Genomic DNA, 19171 nt, shown 5'->3' with positions numbered 1-19171 from the left:
AAAGGTACGTTTCAGTGAGGGGACAGGACACAGCTTTTCCAAAGAGGATTTCACAACTCGGGCTGTGGCTTATATAGGATGAAAGTATCAGCTGCAGAAAAAAAGGAGAAGAGTGATTAACTTTTCCTTTCTTTTTTTTTTTTGGTTTTGTTTTGTTTTGTTTTTGTTTAATGTGTGGTGGCAATGACTGGCTTTTTGCTATGTGGGCACCCTCCTGCAGGACTCTCTACTTACTTAGCAGCCAGACCTATTAATTGTGACTGGCATTTGCCAGCAACGCCGATTTTAAATGAAAAATCACTCCTTTGCAACTTTGATTTGCCAAGCGCTGCGCATGCTGCTGCCAAGTAGCGGCGTCTCTACCCCTGAACACGATCTGTATCGTTTTAAAAGCGTGTTGCCTTCAGCCTGTCTCCCTGCCCGGTAAAGAAATCTGTCTTTTCTGTAGTCCCACAGACTTGTATGACAAGAAGAACTAGTTTCTAATTTTATGCCCATTGAGATAAACCACTAATGCTGGATGAAGGCTAAAAGGTAGGATTATAATACTACCCCACTGAACTGCATTTCATCAGCTATAACTTTCCAAAGCCAGATTTGTAAGTAAGCCCTTTACAGCTAAGGAAACTACAATTATCTTTTCCAGGGCTTCCTATGTTAATACTGGTAACAAATTCAAATGATTCTATCAACACGAAATATCCCAGAAGACTGAACCACCGCAGTGTGTGGAAACTGCAGATACCGAGGTGCTGTGTACCAAACAAATATTTCATTTTATACCTAATCTTTTATTATTTTTATTAAGTGTTTTGAAAGTAAATAGGGAAAGGCTAAGATGCATGACTAATAGCTAAGCCTGCTGAATGCTGAAACTGGTTATCAAAAGCTACCAAGACTTTGCCCTTCCTCTGCATTGAGACAATCGGTAATGAGGGAGTTCTCCAATGGCCTATTCTCTAGCCTCAAGGAGGCCGGGGATACACAATCCCCAAGGGAAGGTAACAGTTTATCCTTTTCCACAAACACAGAATGCCTCATTTAGAAACGTGTAAACTGCATTTTATTAAAAAACAAATCCACCTCAATGCCAAGAGCTCCATGAGAACAGATGGACACCATATATTCCTTATAATGACGCTTTCCAACTCTTCCTTAGAAAGATGCACACAGAGATAAACTGTTAAGTTGCCCCTTTTGTGGGAGTACCTTAAAAAAATCAACTCCTTCACAGAAGTTTTTTATAAAGAGAAATACCATTTTTGTTAGGTAAGGTGATACCAAATTACCCTAAGAGGTGGCCTGTGTGTCATTTGCCGAATTGAGCTTAAAAAGTATTGCTCATATCCCCGGATGACTTTTCAGCTGCACTAATCAGGTGGTTATGATTCTGATTAAATAAAAGGTGGTTTTGTGTTATTACCACAATAACCATCCAACAACCTAAAACAGAGTCTTTATCAAAATAAACAAACATGACTAATTTTTTAGGCCTGGCAACATGCTAAAATATCAGTGTGATTAGCCAGTAAATCCCATTTTAAGAAACCTTTTTATGACTGGGGACTTCTGCCACTTTACAAATGTATTCCTCTAAGCCCACTAATTCAGTTAGCCTTTTCAATCCATTGTATTATTCTTGGGCCAGCTTCATTTTGCATTAAATCCACTGCAGAAAGCTAAATTGAACGCAAAAATCAGACTTGATCCAGGCTTCCTTTTGTTCAAAGATAGAGACCGAAAGTCCTCTGCCGCTGCCACACACTTTCATCACCAATTTATAGGAACCGACAGTGTAAGGGAAAAGCAATGAAAGTCATTGTTTTGGGACTTCAAAGCATCTCTGTATCTGGGGAAGGAAATCCTTTCAGTCAGCAGTGCTTTCCCCCCAGACTGCAGGTGGGTGAAAAGTTATACCCAACTGGAAGTGCCCCAGAGCCATAGGGATATTAATGACATACAGGGACTATTTAAAAAAAAAAAAAAAAAGTAAGAACACAAGGGGGCTAATTAAGAAAATGAAATGGAAAATTGATTGGTGTGTGCTTTATGCTGAAGTGGTGAATGTTAAGAACAGGCAAAACGACTGAGTGCACCACAGACTTGTGTCTATTTTTCTCAGAAGCACTCGTTGTCAAGCACCCAAGTATGTATGCCTTTAAAGTATACTACGGCTTAATTTTAGTGGAGAGAAAACAGAAGGTCAGGCTTGGGAGGGAAGCAAATCCCTGAGAGTCCAATCCTACTCCTGTTAAAGTCAGGGAGAGTCTCGCTGCTGATTGTACCAGCAGCAGGATGGAGCCCATGCTGCATTTCTGATTTAAGTGACAACCTGAGCAGTCAGAATTGAGAGATGCTTCTTATATCTGTTAGTGTTAGGCCAATGACAAGTATCGAGATCAAAAAAAAAAAAAAAAAAAAAAAAAAAAAAAGGAAAACGTGTTGATTAATCAACAGGAAAAACCCCAGTGCATTGCAAACTATGCAACTGCACTGCCACAAAGATTTTCTGCATTTCTTACCATGAAGGATTTGATAAGAAATCATTTTCCTCCTCACAAAGTACACACCCGAAATCGGAACACAGGTACTGAGACAAAAGCATTAATCAAAACTTACCTTAATGTCTTGCTCTGAGCTATCAGTTACAGCTTTCTGAGCAGCACTGGAGAGTGAATTTGCCACCTGTGGCTGAGCTTCTAGGAGCTTCTTCAGCTTCAAATCCACCAACTTACTGTTTTGTTCTGCTAAATATGCAAATACCACATACAACACAGTGAGATGCATTTAAATGCAGAGTCGCTACAACAATGTAGCAATTTAAAAGGTAGATTTCATTCACTTTGCTATCATTTCAAACTAAAAAAGGAAAAAACTAGAAGACATTTTTTTTTCTGCAATTTGGATTGGCATAGATTTGTGTAACGTACATAGATAATGCCTAAGTTTTCTCAAAAAAAGTATGTAGCACTCAACTGAACAAGTAAACATGCTTGAAGACAGCAGATGAAAAAACACAGAAAGTAGACAATGTTTACTTTACTTCCAACCTGTACACACCTATACTTTGGCATAAAACCACACTTAAAGAGCCATTTATTTTAAGATGACATATAACAATTTATCACATATTCTAAGTACTGATAACCCCTCAAGTTTATGAACTACTAATTCATCCTAAGGCTCCTTGGCACAGCTTCTGAATGATAAAATTTCAGTATCAAAAGAGACAGCTTTCTAGTAATATTTTACTATGATTTATAGAGTATGTTGAAGCTGGGAGAGCCGTAAAACGCTTCATAACTGCATGGAAGGGACAGATTCAAAGTCTGCTGAAGTCCCCAAAAGTTTTTCATCAGTTTTAGCAACTTGGATCAGAGCCCAAAGAAATAATAGTTGAGAATTTTACCTCCCAATAATGCTCATTCTGTACGTGATCGTTGACTATATGAATTTGCAACACACCTATGCATACACAGTTACCTACACATACACACGTAATAAGGAGAAAGGTGTTAATACCAAACCACAGCGCAGATCTATGGAGCTAACTCTGGGTAGGAAGGCAGAATAATGCTGGCACAGAAGCCCCCAAACATACTCTACATGCAGCACCACACAAGAAATCACCCCTGCAATGGAGCGAATGCAGCATCACCTGCGTACATTATGCACATACATCTGGGCCTTGGGTCAAACACAGAGGAAATAGCAGTTGCTATGTTTTTCTATAGGCACAGCCTGAGTTTTTCACTTTGGGCTGGTGACTTCTAGCTGGTGTGGGAAGTGGAGCCATGACTGTTTTGCCGCACAGCTCCTTCCAAGGTTTGGAGCGCTCCAATTCGTGTTAGCCAAAATATTTTTGGCATGCTGGCAATCAAATGATGCCTGCCTCCAGCAGCAATGGGCTGGGTTGGGTTATGACGAAGGATAGTTTCCCTTTCCTCTGGCACACCCAGTCAGGGTGCCCTTAATTGAGGCTCACATGTAAGTACATGCACATTCTCATGGGTTTATACATAAACATCGTGTAATAACTATGATATAAGAGGTTCACATTTTATCGGATACATTCACAGCAGCGTATGGTAGCAGTACTGACAGACAGATGCAATACTTAAAACCAACAACTGGCAGTAAAAACAGTTTTGTCTTCGAGAGAGATGGGAGGGTCTAAGATTCAGCAGCGGACAAATTAATTAAGGTGGTCATAATGATCCCAAATGTGAAATGTCCCTTACAGTTCTGCACTTAGGTGCTCCCAGGAGATTCAGTCTTCATTAGAACTTGGTATGAATTGGCAGAATCCCAGTGAAATCTCTGTACACTGATTTCTATCACAGCATTAGACTGCTTTCTGTATTATTGCCTGTCCCCTTCCTTACTTGTTTGTACCTCTGACTACTGTGCAGACTGAACTGCAAAATGATGTCCCAGGTTTTTTCCAGAATGTCTTCCCGTGGTGGAGATGAAGCGTTGGGTAGTGGGTTTGTATCCCTGAGAAGGTATCTCCCAAGAAAAAAGACCCACAGAAATAAATGTTGGTAAGTCACTGAGACTATGTGACAGGAATATTCATTTACTGGTTTTCTATTTCTCCTAAAATGAACCAGTATTTATTGGAAAAGTATTTGACAGGATTCTGCTCTAAATCAGCTTAATTCAAATGCTGGAAACACTAAATATATTTTCTTATGTGTTTGGAAATCCTCAAATAAAAAAAAATAAAAGGACATGACTCAATTCTTTCACAATCCAAAAAGACTAGAAAGAAAGTGCTATATTCACATCATTGTTGGTTTAATTTACAAAGAGCAAACACTAAATGAAGTGTTTTGATTTAATATATTATGGGCTGCACACTTGGGTCCAGCTGGCATGGGCAGAACCAAGTCGGAGGATGCTGTAAGAAGTTCTCTCTTGTACTGCCTTTATCCCAATGCTATCCTGTGCTTGCTGCACTTCTCCGGGCTTGACCTAACTTGCAGTGAGCAGAAACGCCCTGGCAGAGAAGCACACCACAATACAAAGAGGCCCTCGGCACTCCCCAGGGCCACTGGTAACAGACAGACTTGTACAGAGAACAAACTCCTTCAGCAACTCTCTGCGAGCAGAGGAGCCCCTTACTGATAGGCAATTACCTTCACATCTTGGAAGATCTAGCGCCTTTTCAAATAAGCATCTCCCTTGTAAGATCTATGGAGGAACCTGAACTCCAGTTTTGCCCGATTACAATTTTTGAAAGGGGAAATACCACTACTGTCATTTATTATTACTTGACCAGCATGTGCTAAGATTATACAAGTATTTCTACAAGAATATGAATGCTTTTAAAATGTGTTATTAAAAATCTATTACCTGAACTTTGTAAAGTAAGTAGGACTAATTCTGCTCAGATTTATACCTCCATGTCCCCACTGGAGCAACAAGGTATAAATACAAGAACTGGTCCTCAGGAAGGAACTGGAGGGATACCAAGCCTACATGGAAACAGAGGCATGTTTGCTCCTCTTCACTGAGCAGACGGGCCAGGATGTCAGTGCAGAGAGCGGCAGCTGTACTCGCCAACGCGATTGCTCACTCCTCTGGCCTGTCTACCTTGGTTTGCTGGGACAATCCAGGCAGGGTGATTTCAGGTGGCTCTGCTTTACAAATCTGGCCTGGGGCCCCCTTCCCCATCAAACAGCAAGAGACATTTAAATCTGCCATTGTTGGAAATAATGATTTTGTTGCTGATTTTAAATTTCAACTAAACGTGAATGGAAAATATTCAAAAAGAATAAGCATTAGGCTTTAAAAGATCTGAAAAGGCACAAAGGAATAAAGCTATGACAGACAGAAGCAGCACATCAGTACTTATATGATGATGGAGTGTTAGTCATGCAAAATACACAAAATAGCCATTATTTAAATTACCCGTTGAATCAAGGTCATTTTCTAGGTTAGTAAGCTCATCTCCACCTCCAGTAACAGAGCATTCAGGAACCTCCTCGTTAGTATCTATCTCAATATTATCATCATCCTCATCCTCATCTGTAGGAACATACAGCATTAAGGTTAGTATTTTCTTACGTACATGCACATCACTAAAAAAAAAGAATGCTTTAGAGAATAAGCTGAGTTATGATAAAAATGCAAATCATTAAATAAGTCTGGAAGGAGATTTCACTCTGTCCACTCATGGATTTATCGCAAAACTGATGCAATTCAATATACACACAGGGGGCTCTGCTGGAAACTCCTGCTACAATAAAGGTAGAGTCTGGCCTCAGCAGTGGCTGTTCTCTGCACTAAATCTCTGGCTAACTCTGAAAAGCACATGTGCTTTTCCTTGTAACTCGAGTCAAAATAACTCCCCCCAGGCTTCCATTTCTCTCTAATGCAGAATGGGTGCCAAAGCTGGCATACAGCAGGTTTGGATGGATCTGGCCAGCAGAACGACCTGGGAGCTGCACTCTTGAGAAAGGCAGCAGCTCCAGGTACTGAGTTCCCAGCTTGGTGAGACTTGCCATTCCTTACTTTGCACAATATATCACAGACCAGTGATCACTGTACCTTGCTTAGGTGTTAGTGTCTCCTACCACTTCTGATACGAGGAGGAAAACTGCCACCTAGAATATCATGCTTAGCAAGCACTGACCTCAGGTGTAGCAAGAGCACACTCACAGATTGCTGCCTTACTGCACCACTTTGAATCAGCATTGTTTGTAAGCTACATATATTTTAAATAAAATAATAATTGTAATTATACTGTATATTTTTTATAGGATCTTTTTACCAAGTTTCTCAGAGCAGCTTATGAATATCACTTGTAAATGAGCCCCATAATGTTTTACGAAGTAGGCGATTATTATAATTACAATTATGATGATGATGTAGGTAAATTATGGCACAGAAAGAGTAAGTAACCTGAGGAAGATCAAATAGCAAATGCTGAACTGTGAAGCAGATCCCAGAAAAAATCCTGACTCACATTTTCAATACAAATATATAATGAAATTAAAGTCCATAAAAACTAGATTAGTACTTTCCAAGCATGTAGTTGCCTTGTATTTGCTTACTTTTAAGTCTCATATCAAATGCTATCTACACTTGTTCAGACTTATGCAAACATTTTTTTCCTATGTATGTATGCATGCATGTAAAAATGACAAAAAAAGAGAAGGCTGGAGTGTGTCTGGAGAAGTAAGACACAAATAGTAACTAAAGGAACTTTAAACCACTTCACAATAGGAAAAAATACTAATTATAATTACAGTACTTCGGTACATTCAAACACCATACAAACAAAAAGGATCCTAAACATAGTACCAAGATGCCATAATCCTGAATATCAGAAGTTTGGGGAAGTTTGGACCAGGATTGGTGCTGATCACTCATTGTCTGTCTTTGAAATACACTAAACCTCATCCCCAGACCTGAAGTTTGCACTTCAGGTCCATACTGCTGACACAAAGGCCATACAGTTGTTTCTTTTCATTACCTCTTTATCTCCATAGTCCCTATAATTCCCATTTTAGGAGCCTGTTGACTTTTTTTGTATGTCTGCTACTCTTTTTAACCAGCTGCTCCCTCAGTTCCTCTGTAATTAATCAATGTCTTTCACAGACCACTGCCGATTCAGGCTAAGGCTCTTGCTGCAACAGACAGGAGCAAAGAAGTTTCCATTTCAGTGTCTTACTCAACATCCGTTGCATGTATAAAGGAGCAGCAATCTGTGAAGTAGGACCCCTCCGTTTCAGCTGACCACCACGTCTTCCCTGGGCTCCTCTCCACTAATTCTCAATGGTCCCTGGAAGAGTCAGCTTTCTTCCAAACTGCCCCAGCTTGAGCCTGATAGATGGAGAACAACACCTCTCCTCAGCCAAACCAGGATCTGTGACCGGACCTGTGACCTGAGAGATGGTGCCTCAGGCATACAACTGGGTGGGCAGAAACACTCAGGACTCTCTGTGACATCTTTTCTGTTCCCACTTAAATTCACATAGAAGGTTCTGTGATCTGGACTCTAGTTGTTTCAGGTAGCACAGAGGTAGGTGAACAAAGTAGAAGGGCACAGTGTGATCATGATGAAGTGGAGAAAGGGATAGGGTAAAAAGCAGACTGAAGAGAAAACAGAGAATGGTAAAGCAGCAACAGCAACAATTCTGAAGTTTTGAATTTCCTTCAAAGCATCTCTACGTTTTCTAATGAGGAGCTAGACTTCTCACATGATTTTAAATCCTTCATGATGGTGTTAGAGACATTCAGTGGCAGACAGGCCACAGTACTCTCAAACGCATCCTGGAGCTCATGGTGGCACACTGAAAGCATGACCAGGCTAACAGCAGCAAAGGGCTATGGACATCTGGAAGAGGTGGAAGAGAAGGAAAGAGGGACACTGCCATGGCAGAGGGAAACCAAATCCACCTTGAGCCTAGAGGCAGGCAATGACTTCCCAAAGCACCCAAAGAAGTCAGCTCGCAAGGTCAGCTCACAACTACCAGTCATCCAGGAGGATGCTGGATGTGTCAAAACAATCTAAACAAGATGACAGGGTTTAAGACTGCTGGATACTAAGGGAATGCTTATATTAGATTATTTGATTTTCTTTAATTTAATCTAGCGAGATGAGATCAGAGGCACTGTCTTTGACACCACCATTTTAGGTAACAAAAGAGATGGGAATGTCAAAGACACCAGTTCCTAGTGTCAGACAATGACCTGACCTAGTATTTAATTTAAAGTTAGCAGGCTTCGACTGAATATGATTATCAGGACATTTACACTTTATTAAAAAAAAAAAAAATAAATTCAATGAAAAGCATTCATTTGAAGTAATTTCACAAATTTTCAAATATCTTTCAAAATCTACAGATTCCTTATTTTAAACTACTCTAGTTTTTTTTTTCCAGTCCAATGTTCTTCCAGCATATTAGAAAGGGAAATGTGTTTAGGGAGCATGTTACAACAAGATTTTGCAATTATAAATGATAAAAGGAACAACATGACGAAGAGATAACAGATATCTTTTATGAAAAGAACAAATTACTAGTGTGAAAAACTTAAAGCACTTGGTCTAGAACCAGGGCATGTATTTAGAAGAGTACTAAAGAACTCTTCTTTGACAAGTATGTAAATGTGGATCCTAGAAAGACAGCAAAGTCTTACTATGTTGTGAAGAAACAAGCAAAATTAAAGACGAAGGATTAAGTCAAGAACTAAACAGCACTGACCATTACCTACACAGCCTGGACTGCAGACTGGACTGAAGAGAGTGAAATAAGAATCTTTTGGAACCAAATGGAAATGCCAGAATATTGGTGGAAAAGAAGATCCAGAGGCATTTTATAGCTCATATCTTTTACTATTCAGATTCAGCTCAGGCTTAATTTGTGGTTAAATTGATATTCTCTTGACTTGGTTTAAGCTTGCCCACATGTGAAAGAGTTGCAGCAGACTACATCAATTTCTAGATGAAATTAAAAAAGAACAATTTTCATAAAGAGGTAAAATCATTGATGGGGATTGGATCACATTAGTGGGAGAAGCATATATAAGCTGCCACTGGACAGTACTGCATGAATAGTACTTGCTCTTTAGGGAAGATGCCTCCAGGATTGTCTCTGGGAAGTCCTTCAGGCTTGTGGATATTCAGATATTTAGTTTATTTATTTTCAGGTACAGAGTTCACTTTAAGGCTACAGGATTTGACAGGAGCATCTGAACAGTAATAAAGGAAGCAAAAGTGGGGAATGGAAGAAATGCAGAGTCTAAATACTGGTTCAGTGTACAAGAAATCAGATGTCAGGACAAAAAAGTGCAGCAGTAACTGCCAACAGATACAAATACTGTCAGTTAAAAATATTAAATCGAGAACTTAACACTGTTTTATGAGTTGGAGACTAAGCATGATGAGTAAGCCTGAGCTACCATGTACATTCCCTCCAAATCATTGCCTCAGAAGTCAAATCTGTAATGTACCCTGAAATCTTTAAGCATACAAGTGCAATGCAATGCCAGCTGGCTCTCTTTCCTAAGTTCTTTAACCACAGTACACCTTTCCAACTTTTGTTATTCATTCCAAAATTTCTGAAAACTTTTTTTGTCTTACAATATATTTGGATGCTGCTTCTCCTGTGTTTTTCCTTTCCTGTTCCTCTAACATCCCTCTTCTGCGCTGATCTTGTGTTCATTCTCTTCTCCCCTCCCAGTTTTGCCTATTTTTGGCACCTTTTTCCCCAAAGCCTCTTCACATTGTGCTTGTCTTACCCCCTGTCCTCTCCATTGTTCCCTCCTTCCACTGCCTACTCACCACCTCCAGATCCTAGCCACATCCTCACAAAGACACCATCTCAAATAAAGGATGGAGATGTGCCAGAGAGTAAAGAAAACACACTACCCAAATCCCAGAAGAGTAGATGGGTGTCCTACTGCACGGGGACACTACCTAGATAAGATGTCAATTCCTTTGTCCCGTCGCTGCTGGGAAAAGGGAGGATATTTGGATTCCTATCTCGATACTGTCCCTGGACCCATCTCAAGGCATCCGCTTATCAGCCTGAAGCTAGTAGGACATCTAATAAATTTGAAGCTGCCATCCCAAACCCTCTGGCAGTTGGCAGGAAGAAGTATTTTCTGTCTCACATGCCAAATAACCTATGAAAAAGACTAGATTTCATAGCAAAGGATGCTGCTTATCCAGGAAAGTTTCAACTTGCCATAGGCATTTGAGTTTTTCAAACCATGATTAAATAAAGCCTTTTAACAGAGAATGTAGCACCAGCACCAAAGCATGCAACTCTTAATGAGCATATAGAAACACTGAAAGGGATCACATTTTCATCTACAATAGTGAGCAAGAAGTTAGTCTTTAGAAACTCCAAAATCCCAAAGCTAAAACGTCACTTTTTTCTGGAATAACTGAATTGAGAGAGGAAAATTATTTGGTACATTCCCTTTTTGTAAATTAAAACGTAGCAATCAATGCAGAAGAAGAGATTAATGAAGCATAATGGACAAGAGAGCTCGGAAGACAAAAGATATTACTATAAGCTTGTCTTGGGTATTGTACAGGGAATACAGGACTATACACAGAAAAAAAACCTACTACATGTGAATGTAGTCAGGGGCAATATTCACAATCCATTTGTAATAAGGAGACTGTCTATTAAATCCTAATTTTTGGTGGAAATAAAAAATGGAAAAAGACTAAACCCAGAAATAATTATAATTTATTTGGTTTATAAAGTGTTGATGCCATTTCACGGAACTACTCTATTTTAGAAGACTCAATTTCTTGAGTGGAGATCTGGTGTGGCACCTGACATTACCAGCAGTGTGGCGAAAGTATGTAGAAGATGTTCCATAAGGAAAGCTTTTTGAGAATGAATAAGTAGAAGGGAGTGCTATAAAATGCACACTGACATGAAAAGAGCAAAGAGGAATAAAAGGAGAAAGGGAATAAAAACTGGAAGTCCAAGAGAAGTTCAAATAGTTTGGCCAAACTACGGTATGAACAAATTAAAATCAATGTAGGAAATATAAACCAAGGAGATAACTCAAAGCAAAAAGTGCAAAAGTAGAAAGCAGTGCAATTGTTATACTGGTTAAAACCCAACAGGTATAGTGGTGATAACTTTATAAACAAGTTGTCATCAGTACTGATACTGTCTCCTCCTTCAATAAAACTGAAACGCTCTGAGTGCATGCGCAGTATTTATGTATATAGACTTTTTTTTTTTTTAGTATATATGCACAGTGCACAGTTACCTCTGAGACTGTTTATAAACTGAATGAAGGGCAGGAAGAGCAATGGCAAAATTCAGAGGAAAATATGAACAGGGAAGGCCACATCCCAGAAAGCAGCATACTGGGATATTTAGCAACACGACCTGTGAGTCACTGCCACAAAACAGAGTAACTACTATCCAGCTGAGCACTCAGGATATACCCAGAAATTGTACCTTCCTTGGAGGGGAGAGATGGCAGGAACAGCTATGTACAGGTATGATAAAACAGTGAGGAGGAGGTAATTAAATAACGTAGGATGGGGAGTCATAAGTTGTGAAGAGGGATGAAGAACACCATAGTCTACTTAATATACAAGCACTGTGTCGTTTTGCTCAGCCTGTCTTACTCCCTCCCCATCAAGGATGTAACTTCCCTATTTATCATGAAAGAGAATTAGGTTGGCAAGCTTGGTTTACTGGGCAAAGAGAAGAAAACTGAAGACTAGACCCAAAGGGAGATGTACAACTCACTGCTTTTCTCTTTGGGTGTTAAATGGAACAGAAGTGTAGGGTTTAGAGTGTGGTAAGACTATATTTAAATACATATGCATATAAAAAACATGTAATAGAGAAGAAAACAATATTGTTGTTGAATCTACATGCATCGTGAACTTAAAGCTGGATTTTCCTGACACTTTGGTTTACAATTACATGTTAGTATGAGAAACAGAATTTCCCCTTAGAATGTGTAGAAGATACTAAAAGAGCAAGAAGCCTGTACTGAAACGTGTGCTCAGCACCCATTTGAGTTTGAGTGACACTACATTACTTCGACTCGTAGCACTGGCAGGTATATGAATTTTAATGACATTTCAAAGTCAGTTTAATAACATTATAGCAATATTACAACTCAAAACCTGTAAAGGCAAGTGGTATGTCAAAAGACTGCAATTTAAAATCAAAAGGTTGTTGCCCCCACCTCCCATGGGTCGCCTTTAAAATTCTCTTCCCAAGCAGTCTTCTGAACACATTTAATATAAAATAAAGTTTCTGAAGTATTTCTAATGCTGTTTTCCCCCCAAATTATGTCAATGGTCCTATATAAATATATATATTGAAGATATTTTAACCAACAATCATAAATTTCTAAATAATTGTGGGTAATGACAAATCTATAAATAATGGGCCAATATGAGCTACTTGTTCACATAACATCTTTTTCTTTCAATCACATGTATGCTTTTCTTTTAATTGTTGGAAATTAAGTGACACAAGCCTGATTTAGGAAACATATCTACGGCCAGGTCTTTTCATACATGCACCTGATGAACAACAACATTTTGAAGTATGAATAAAAGTGATACCCAAAAAGGTCTCTGGTTTCTAGGTTGCCACAGGAATAAGATACAAGGTTCCTCAGCTCACCTCCAGATGCCTTTGACCTTTCTTTCAACTTTTCTGCAGCCATTTCACCGTAGCTAGGAAGTTCTGACATCTTCACTCCAGATCGAGCTTCTGCTATTAGCTGACGAGCTCGCTCTCTCAGCTGCCGACGCCGCTCTTCATCTTGCTGCTAAGATATATTGAACAGTTGCCAACTCAGTAATTGACAGAAATGCAATTTCATTCTCAATCTGATCATCATGATAGTAACTGGTTTACAGCATAGTGCTTGGCCCACATTATAAATAGGATGCTCGATATCAGTTGGGTGTCACACCACAATTTTTGAAGACATCCGTGAATCAGATTTTTTTTTAAAGCATTCCCCAAATTATTAATGCATTAGAAACCTAATTATTTTAAATTTAAAGCATTTATAAACTATGTTCTATAAAAATACCTTGATGAAAATTCTCAGACACTTTTATCTCAAAGTAATAACTACAAAAAGTTTTACCATGGCTATAAAAATGGTTTTACTAAATTGAATTACTTGTTTGAGTAATATTCTCTCACAGAACTGAAATGAGAAGCCAGATGTTGCTCTCAGTTACTCCAGTCACCAAGCTGGCTTCAAGTGTAAAGTGACATCAAATCTGAGGCATGAAAAGGAATCTAATCCTTCAACTTCAATGGATACTTTTTTTTTTTAAATAAACTAATGAAAATTAATGAAAGAACAATAGATGCCAGAGCAGAAAATACTTTGCATCGCTTTAAAACATCCTACTAGTGGGACTTTGGTCAGTAATTAAAGAGATTATATTGGAACCATCCCAGATAGTGCTCTCCCACTAAAGCTTGTAACTATCTTAGAAGCATGATAATATTTCAGTTACATAAATGAACGAAGTTCTACCGCATGAAATTTTGGAAAAGCCTAACTCACCATACTAAAAAAATATTAATAAAAAGATGTGTTTAAACATAGCTGTAAGAATGCATTAAACCATAAGGGAAACAATTTCCATTTTCACCTTAAAAATATGATTTTTTTTCAAAGTTAGGACTGTTTTTCCCCTCCCCTCAATATTAGAAATACTCATAAGCGCAACAGTGTTTGGCTTTAAGTCAAATCTGCCGATGTTTGTGTTATTGACATAATGAACAGGATAAAACCCAGGTATAGGCAGTTGACCTGAACTAAGTGGAATATAACAAACTGCCTAATTTTGGAGAGCCGTCCTGGCAGCCTTCCCACCAACCCAGAAACTGAGCATCCCACACCTGCAGATGCTGGTGAGAGCTGTTGCTAAGTGCTATTTAGTTTAAGCAATCATTAATAAAACAAGCGCAAAATACTAATTAGGTACATTTTACCCATTTCCATGTAAATTGTTTGTTTGTAGCTATTTACTCAGCATTGTTCTCAGCACAATAGAAAAAATGCAAATGACTGAATCAGAATGCAGCCCTAATGGGACTTTCTGTTTATAACCATTAGCCCAGAGGTGTGCTGTAATTCAATCCTCCAGCAGCAAGATTTAGCCTCATTAACAGCTTGCACGGGCAGGTTACAACTCATAAAACCCTACAGTAAACAAAGTATATGGACACAGCACAATATCTTGTCTCTGAGTGACAGAACCCTGATTCCCTATCAGATTGCCTTGATTTACTTTTCTCCTAATGTCCTTCCCCTGGAAAGACAATTCTGCCTGGGCCCTGCAAGGCAGCGGGATGGCACATTGGCTTTGTTTGCTTTCTCACCCTTTAACTTCCCAGAAGGCACAGAGCAACAGTTCTATCAAAAACTTATTTGGTGAAGTACACGTTAGAAAGACAACTAGAAAGCTTCCCCCCTGCCTCTATGCACTATAATAGATCAATTTAATTTCATTTAATTTCTAGCCAGCCAACTGACACAGCAACCGATTTTATTTCGACCCGCGGTACTCAGTAACATTAATTACATTGAATTTTACATGAAATAAAACTGCTGAAATCTCTACTATTTGTAATTCCTAGGATACAGGAACTTGTGAGTTTGATTTAAATTACTTTTAAGAAGAAATGTGCAAAACTTATAATTAAGATTCCCATGTGGTTTAACGTCAAACAACTTAATCTACCGTAGCCCAAGTAGTTTAAAATAAGGCCAGTTAGGTGTTTGTGCCAAATGTGCCCTAAACTGAGCAAGCTGATTCCCCCCCTCTCCTTTTCTCACCTCCTCTTGAAAGAGAACTTGTATCCTGAATTATTAGCATAGTCATTAACATCCCGGGGATCTCCAAGCAAACAGATTATTGTGGCTTGTGTTTGTGCTGATTAAGCCAATCATCACCAGCGGATAAGAGAAAAACCAGCTAGTTCTTCCTTAAATTCAATTCAGGTATCTGAACCCTCGGTTACTGAGCTTGGCAGAGGAAACACTGGTGGAAGGAGCAATGAAACTGAGCGTAGAAAAAGTAGGCAGATTCAGTTCTGAGGTACAGAACAATTATTAAACAGCAAATCCCCTAGATCTTGGACAAGAAAGCACTTGGGAGAGGTATAGAGGCACAAACATAGATATCAAAAAAAAAAAGAGACACAAAGAGAAGATCTGCACCAAGAAAGGACCACGCAAACACACATACAGTGATTTTTTTCCTGTACAGTTGAAGAGAAAATTCAGTAAAATCTTTTACCCTCTGACATGAACCTGACATGCCAGAGACATTAAAGTTTGCTCTGTTATTTTCCCCCAATTACTTTGCAATGGTCTAAAAATCTGCCACGCGGATGCACAGCAAGGAAAACTTCACCATTTAAGGACAAACTCTTCAAGAATAAGTAATGTAATTCCTTGTTTCCCTCCTATAAAAATGTATTGGTATGCAATTTTTATATTTCACAGTTCACCGACATCTCGGCAAGCTTTCTTCCACTGCTTCAATGGTGCTACTTTTAATTTTATCCTCCTTAGTCCTAGTAATTAAAGTGATCAGCAGTGGCATCCCAACGGCTTTGACACAGCTACAACCCCCTAGCAGACTCCGGCTTTTAAGGGGAAGGGGAAGAAAAAAAGGATGGGAGTTTCATTTCACTGGAACAAGAAAATCACGCTTCTCCAATCCTCAACTTTATCCAATTGTTCTTTCAGCAGCCTTTGGATCTTAAGAAACAAATAAAAATGGCTGCCATTAGGGGGTCCTTTTTGTACTCGCCGCAGATGGCAATGACTGACATTACTTTGGCCAAAAACGATGCCGTGGATTTGGGAAGGTAAATTCAAATGTGAAACACTGCCGGGGCAGTTTCCGAGATCATCACCCGGCCAGCGATGTCGCTCGGCAGTGCCAGAAACTGAGAGCTGACCAACTCAGTAAAATATTGAGCAGTGGAGTCTTGCAGGGGAAAAAAACCAACCACCCAACCACGCCCATAAAACCCATCTCCTTAAATCACTAAAAATTCTTCAATCTTCTCACATTTAAAAAAACCCAAACACCTCTGTCAGGGTTTTTCAGTTGTCCTTTGGCAGAAATTTGGGAGGATCCAAACTGAGTTTACACACCAGAAGTCTGATAACGTATTATCCTCTCCCCATAAAAAAAAAAAAAAAAAAAAAAAATCCTGTGAGCTGCATTTATTTGATGTTTAAAAAGAAAATTCTTTACCGTGTCCATAGACGGGAGAAAAAAAAAAGTGGTAAATTAGTGACACTCCACAGCAACAAAATTAAACCAGAATTGTACCTATGAGGGGGAGCGATTCCTGTAGCTGTAGGTTTCAAAATTGTCTGTGGTCTGCCCTGAGTGCACAGTACATCTGAGAGAAAGAACTTGACTGCCACCTCTTTCATCATTAGACAGGAAGAACGGCTCTGTTATTAGCCATTCAGAAAGAAAAAGACTTCTGTGCTTGTCCAGAGGCAAGGATTACCAAAATGTACCTATTCAGTTAGTAGAGAAGACAGAATAAAAAAAAAAAAAAAAAAAAAAAAAAAAAAAAAAATTACATGAGCTTTAAAGGTTTGGGCAGGCTGGGTTTTACTGTGACCTTGATCGGCTCTTGTTTGAGTAAATAGGATTTGGGATGAAACATTAAAACTGTTTAGCAGATCTTTTCAAACCATTTCAAACTTTTCTTATGTTGGTTTATAATATAACCAGACATGCTTGTAAATGGCCACACCTGCTCATTTCTCTGGGGATGGCCTGATCTCTGCCTTTTCTAACAAAGAAAGGATGAGAGAAAAAAAAATATCAGCTTTTCTTGTTGCAAAACAGAGTGGAAAGTCAAAATCTTTCTCAAGTTTGTCCCATCTGGTCAGATTAAATCTTTGATCACCCTGGGGACCACATTTATGTTTGGTCTCTACTACCGTTTCAGAACAGCTCAAAATACACAGGTAGTGAGCAAAACATGAACTGCTAAGCAGAAAACACTCGACAAACAAAAGTGCATTGGCTTTGGATTTCTGTGGCTAGTCAGATCGTAGGAAGTGGTCAGCAAAGAAACACATAAACATCTTAGATATTTTCTGCCTTCTGCCTGGTGTCTACATGAGCTACCTTACCAGCAATAAACTGTATGTAACTTGAAAATATTTTTTCATGAATGTCTATCACAAAAAGCATCAAATCATTTGTCATAAAGAAGCAGCTATTGGCTTACGATCTGTGGCACTGATGGACTAATGAGACAAGACAGAATGAAAACAGAAGTAGCCCAAAGTCTAAACCTGGAAGAATCACAAGCTATGTCTTAACAAAGCTGTCCCCTTTAAGAAAAAAAGCCCCCAAAATTCACAATAAAATGGGGTTCTGGGGCTGTAAAATGGAAAACATCTCCTTAAACCTAGGAGATAGTTTTAAAGAAATATTAGCCAGCAATTTTTTATTTTTATTTCTTTTTTTAATATAATATATGTTGTTCTGGAAAACCAAAAATTCACTTGGTACAGTACTTCTGGTGTGAAGAATGCTGGCTGTAGAAAAACAATCCATTGATAATTTAATTCCTCATGTCATTGTGAAATGGAGAAACTCTTAGTTTACTGAATGAAAAAATATATATATTTGAAAAAAAGAATGGCTGACTAAGTAAGTATCACCTTGTGCTACATCCAAGGCCTCTTGCTGGTTGTCTGGCTGCTCTTTTGTAGGCAAAAAGGAGCTGAACGCTCTCTGGCTCCTTAGATCTGGCCCAACAAATGCACTGCCAGTCATGCACATGGATCCAGCTTAAAACCCAGTGTGAGCCTAAAAGAAGCTAGTCAAACTGGCACCTACTCATGCAGAAGGAGATAGATTTGTCATGACAGGCTGATTATTCAATGTAAAGAAACAGTTTAGCTTTTCTAATCTGGTACAAATACATCTTTCTCGGAGAAAAAAGTAAAAGGTCTAACAGTTCAAGTATTTAAAGTAAAGAAACCAACACAAAAATTGTAACGTCAAAGTGAACCACAGGTATTTGTGCAAGAGCATTCTGCAAAACGGCCCTGCAGTTCTATTCAGATAAATAAGATTTAACCCGTTTAACCCTTTAGGAGCTGCACATCTACATGACGATCAAGGCAAGCATTTCTATTTCACACTGCACTTGGCTCTATGGCAAGTTCTAAGGACAGGCTGAAATATCTAATTCCAAATACGCTTTCTGTTTTCTCCTCTTCTTGCTCACCTGCACCGATACTAAGAGCGAGGCGCTCTGCCAGCGAACAATGTGAGGGCAGCCTTGCCTACCGACGGGGCTCCCAAGAAAGATCATTGAGAAAGTCGATCTAAACCAAAAGCAGTGACAAAGCCCTCTGCTAACTTCTTCCCTGGAATTTTCTCTGCTTAGGCAAGTTTGTGCTCTCCCTCATCTGGGAAGTATAATTAAGGACAACAATTACCTAAGGCGTCAGGATCCAGAAGCTTGTTACGCCTGTCACCATGATTGTCAATGCTATTGGCATTACCCACAAACAAGGTCTCAAGCATGCAGCCTGAGAAATATTCTGAAATAGTGCCACCATCCAGACAGGGCATAATGTCCCATCTCAGACTGATAAGTCTAAAGATGGTATTTTCTGTGCCTTTCCA

General features: G+C 39.1%; 1 protein-coding gene across 12 annotated transcripts in view; it reads right to left on the bottom strand.

Moving 5' to 3' along the window:
* EHBP1 (EH domain binding protein 1) overlaps positions 1 to 19171 on the bottom strand; it is a 231399-nt gene that overhangs the window by 41057 nt on the left and 171171 nt on the right. For 4 of the 12 annotated variants that reach the window (XM_030021257.2, XM_030021255.1, XM_030021258.1 and 1 more), the window contains 3 exons: positions 13137 to 13284; positions 5917 to 6033; positions 2620 to 2747 (listed from right to left, as the gene is read on the bottom strand). In XM_030021257.2, the coding sequence (XP_029877117.1) occupies positions 2620 to 2747; positions 5917 to 6033; positions 13137 to 13284 (393 nt within the window). The remainder of the gene's footprint in view (positions 1 to 2619; positions 2748 to 5916; positions 6034 to 13136; positions 13285 to 19171) is intronic. The other 8 variants (XM_030021259.1, XM_030021260.1, XM_030021262.1 and 5 more) reach the window with 3 other exon arrangements.

This window comes from Aquila chrysaetos, chromosome 8, assembly GCF_900496995.4.
Source record: "Aquila chrysaetos chrysaetos chromosome 8, bAquChr1.4, whole genome shotgun sequence".
Taxonomy (NCBI): Eukaryota; Metazoa; Chordata; class Aves; order Accipitriformes; family Accipitridae; genus Aquila; species Aquila chrysaetos.
This window is presented reverse-complemented; position numbering and strand designations above follow the sequence as displayed.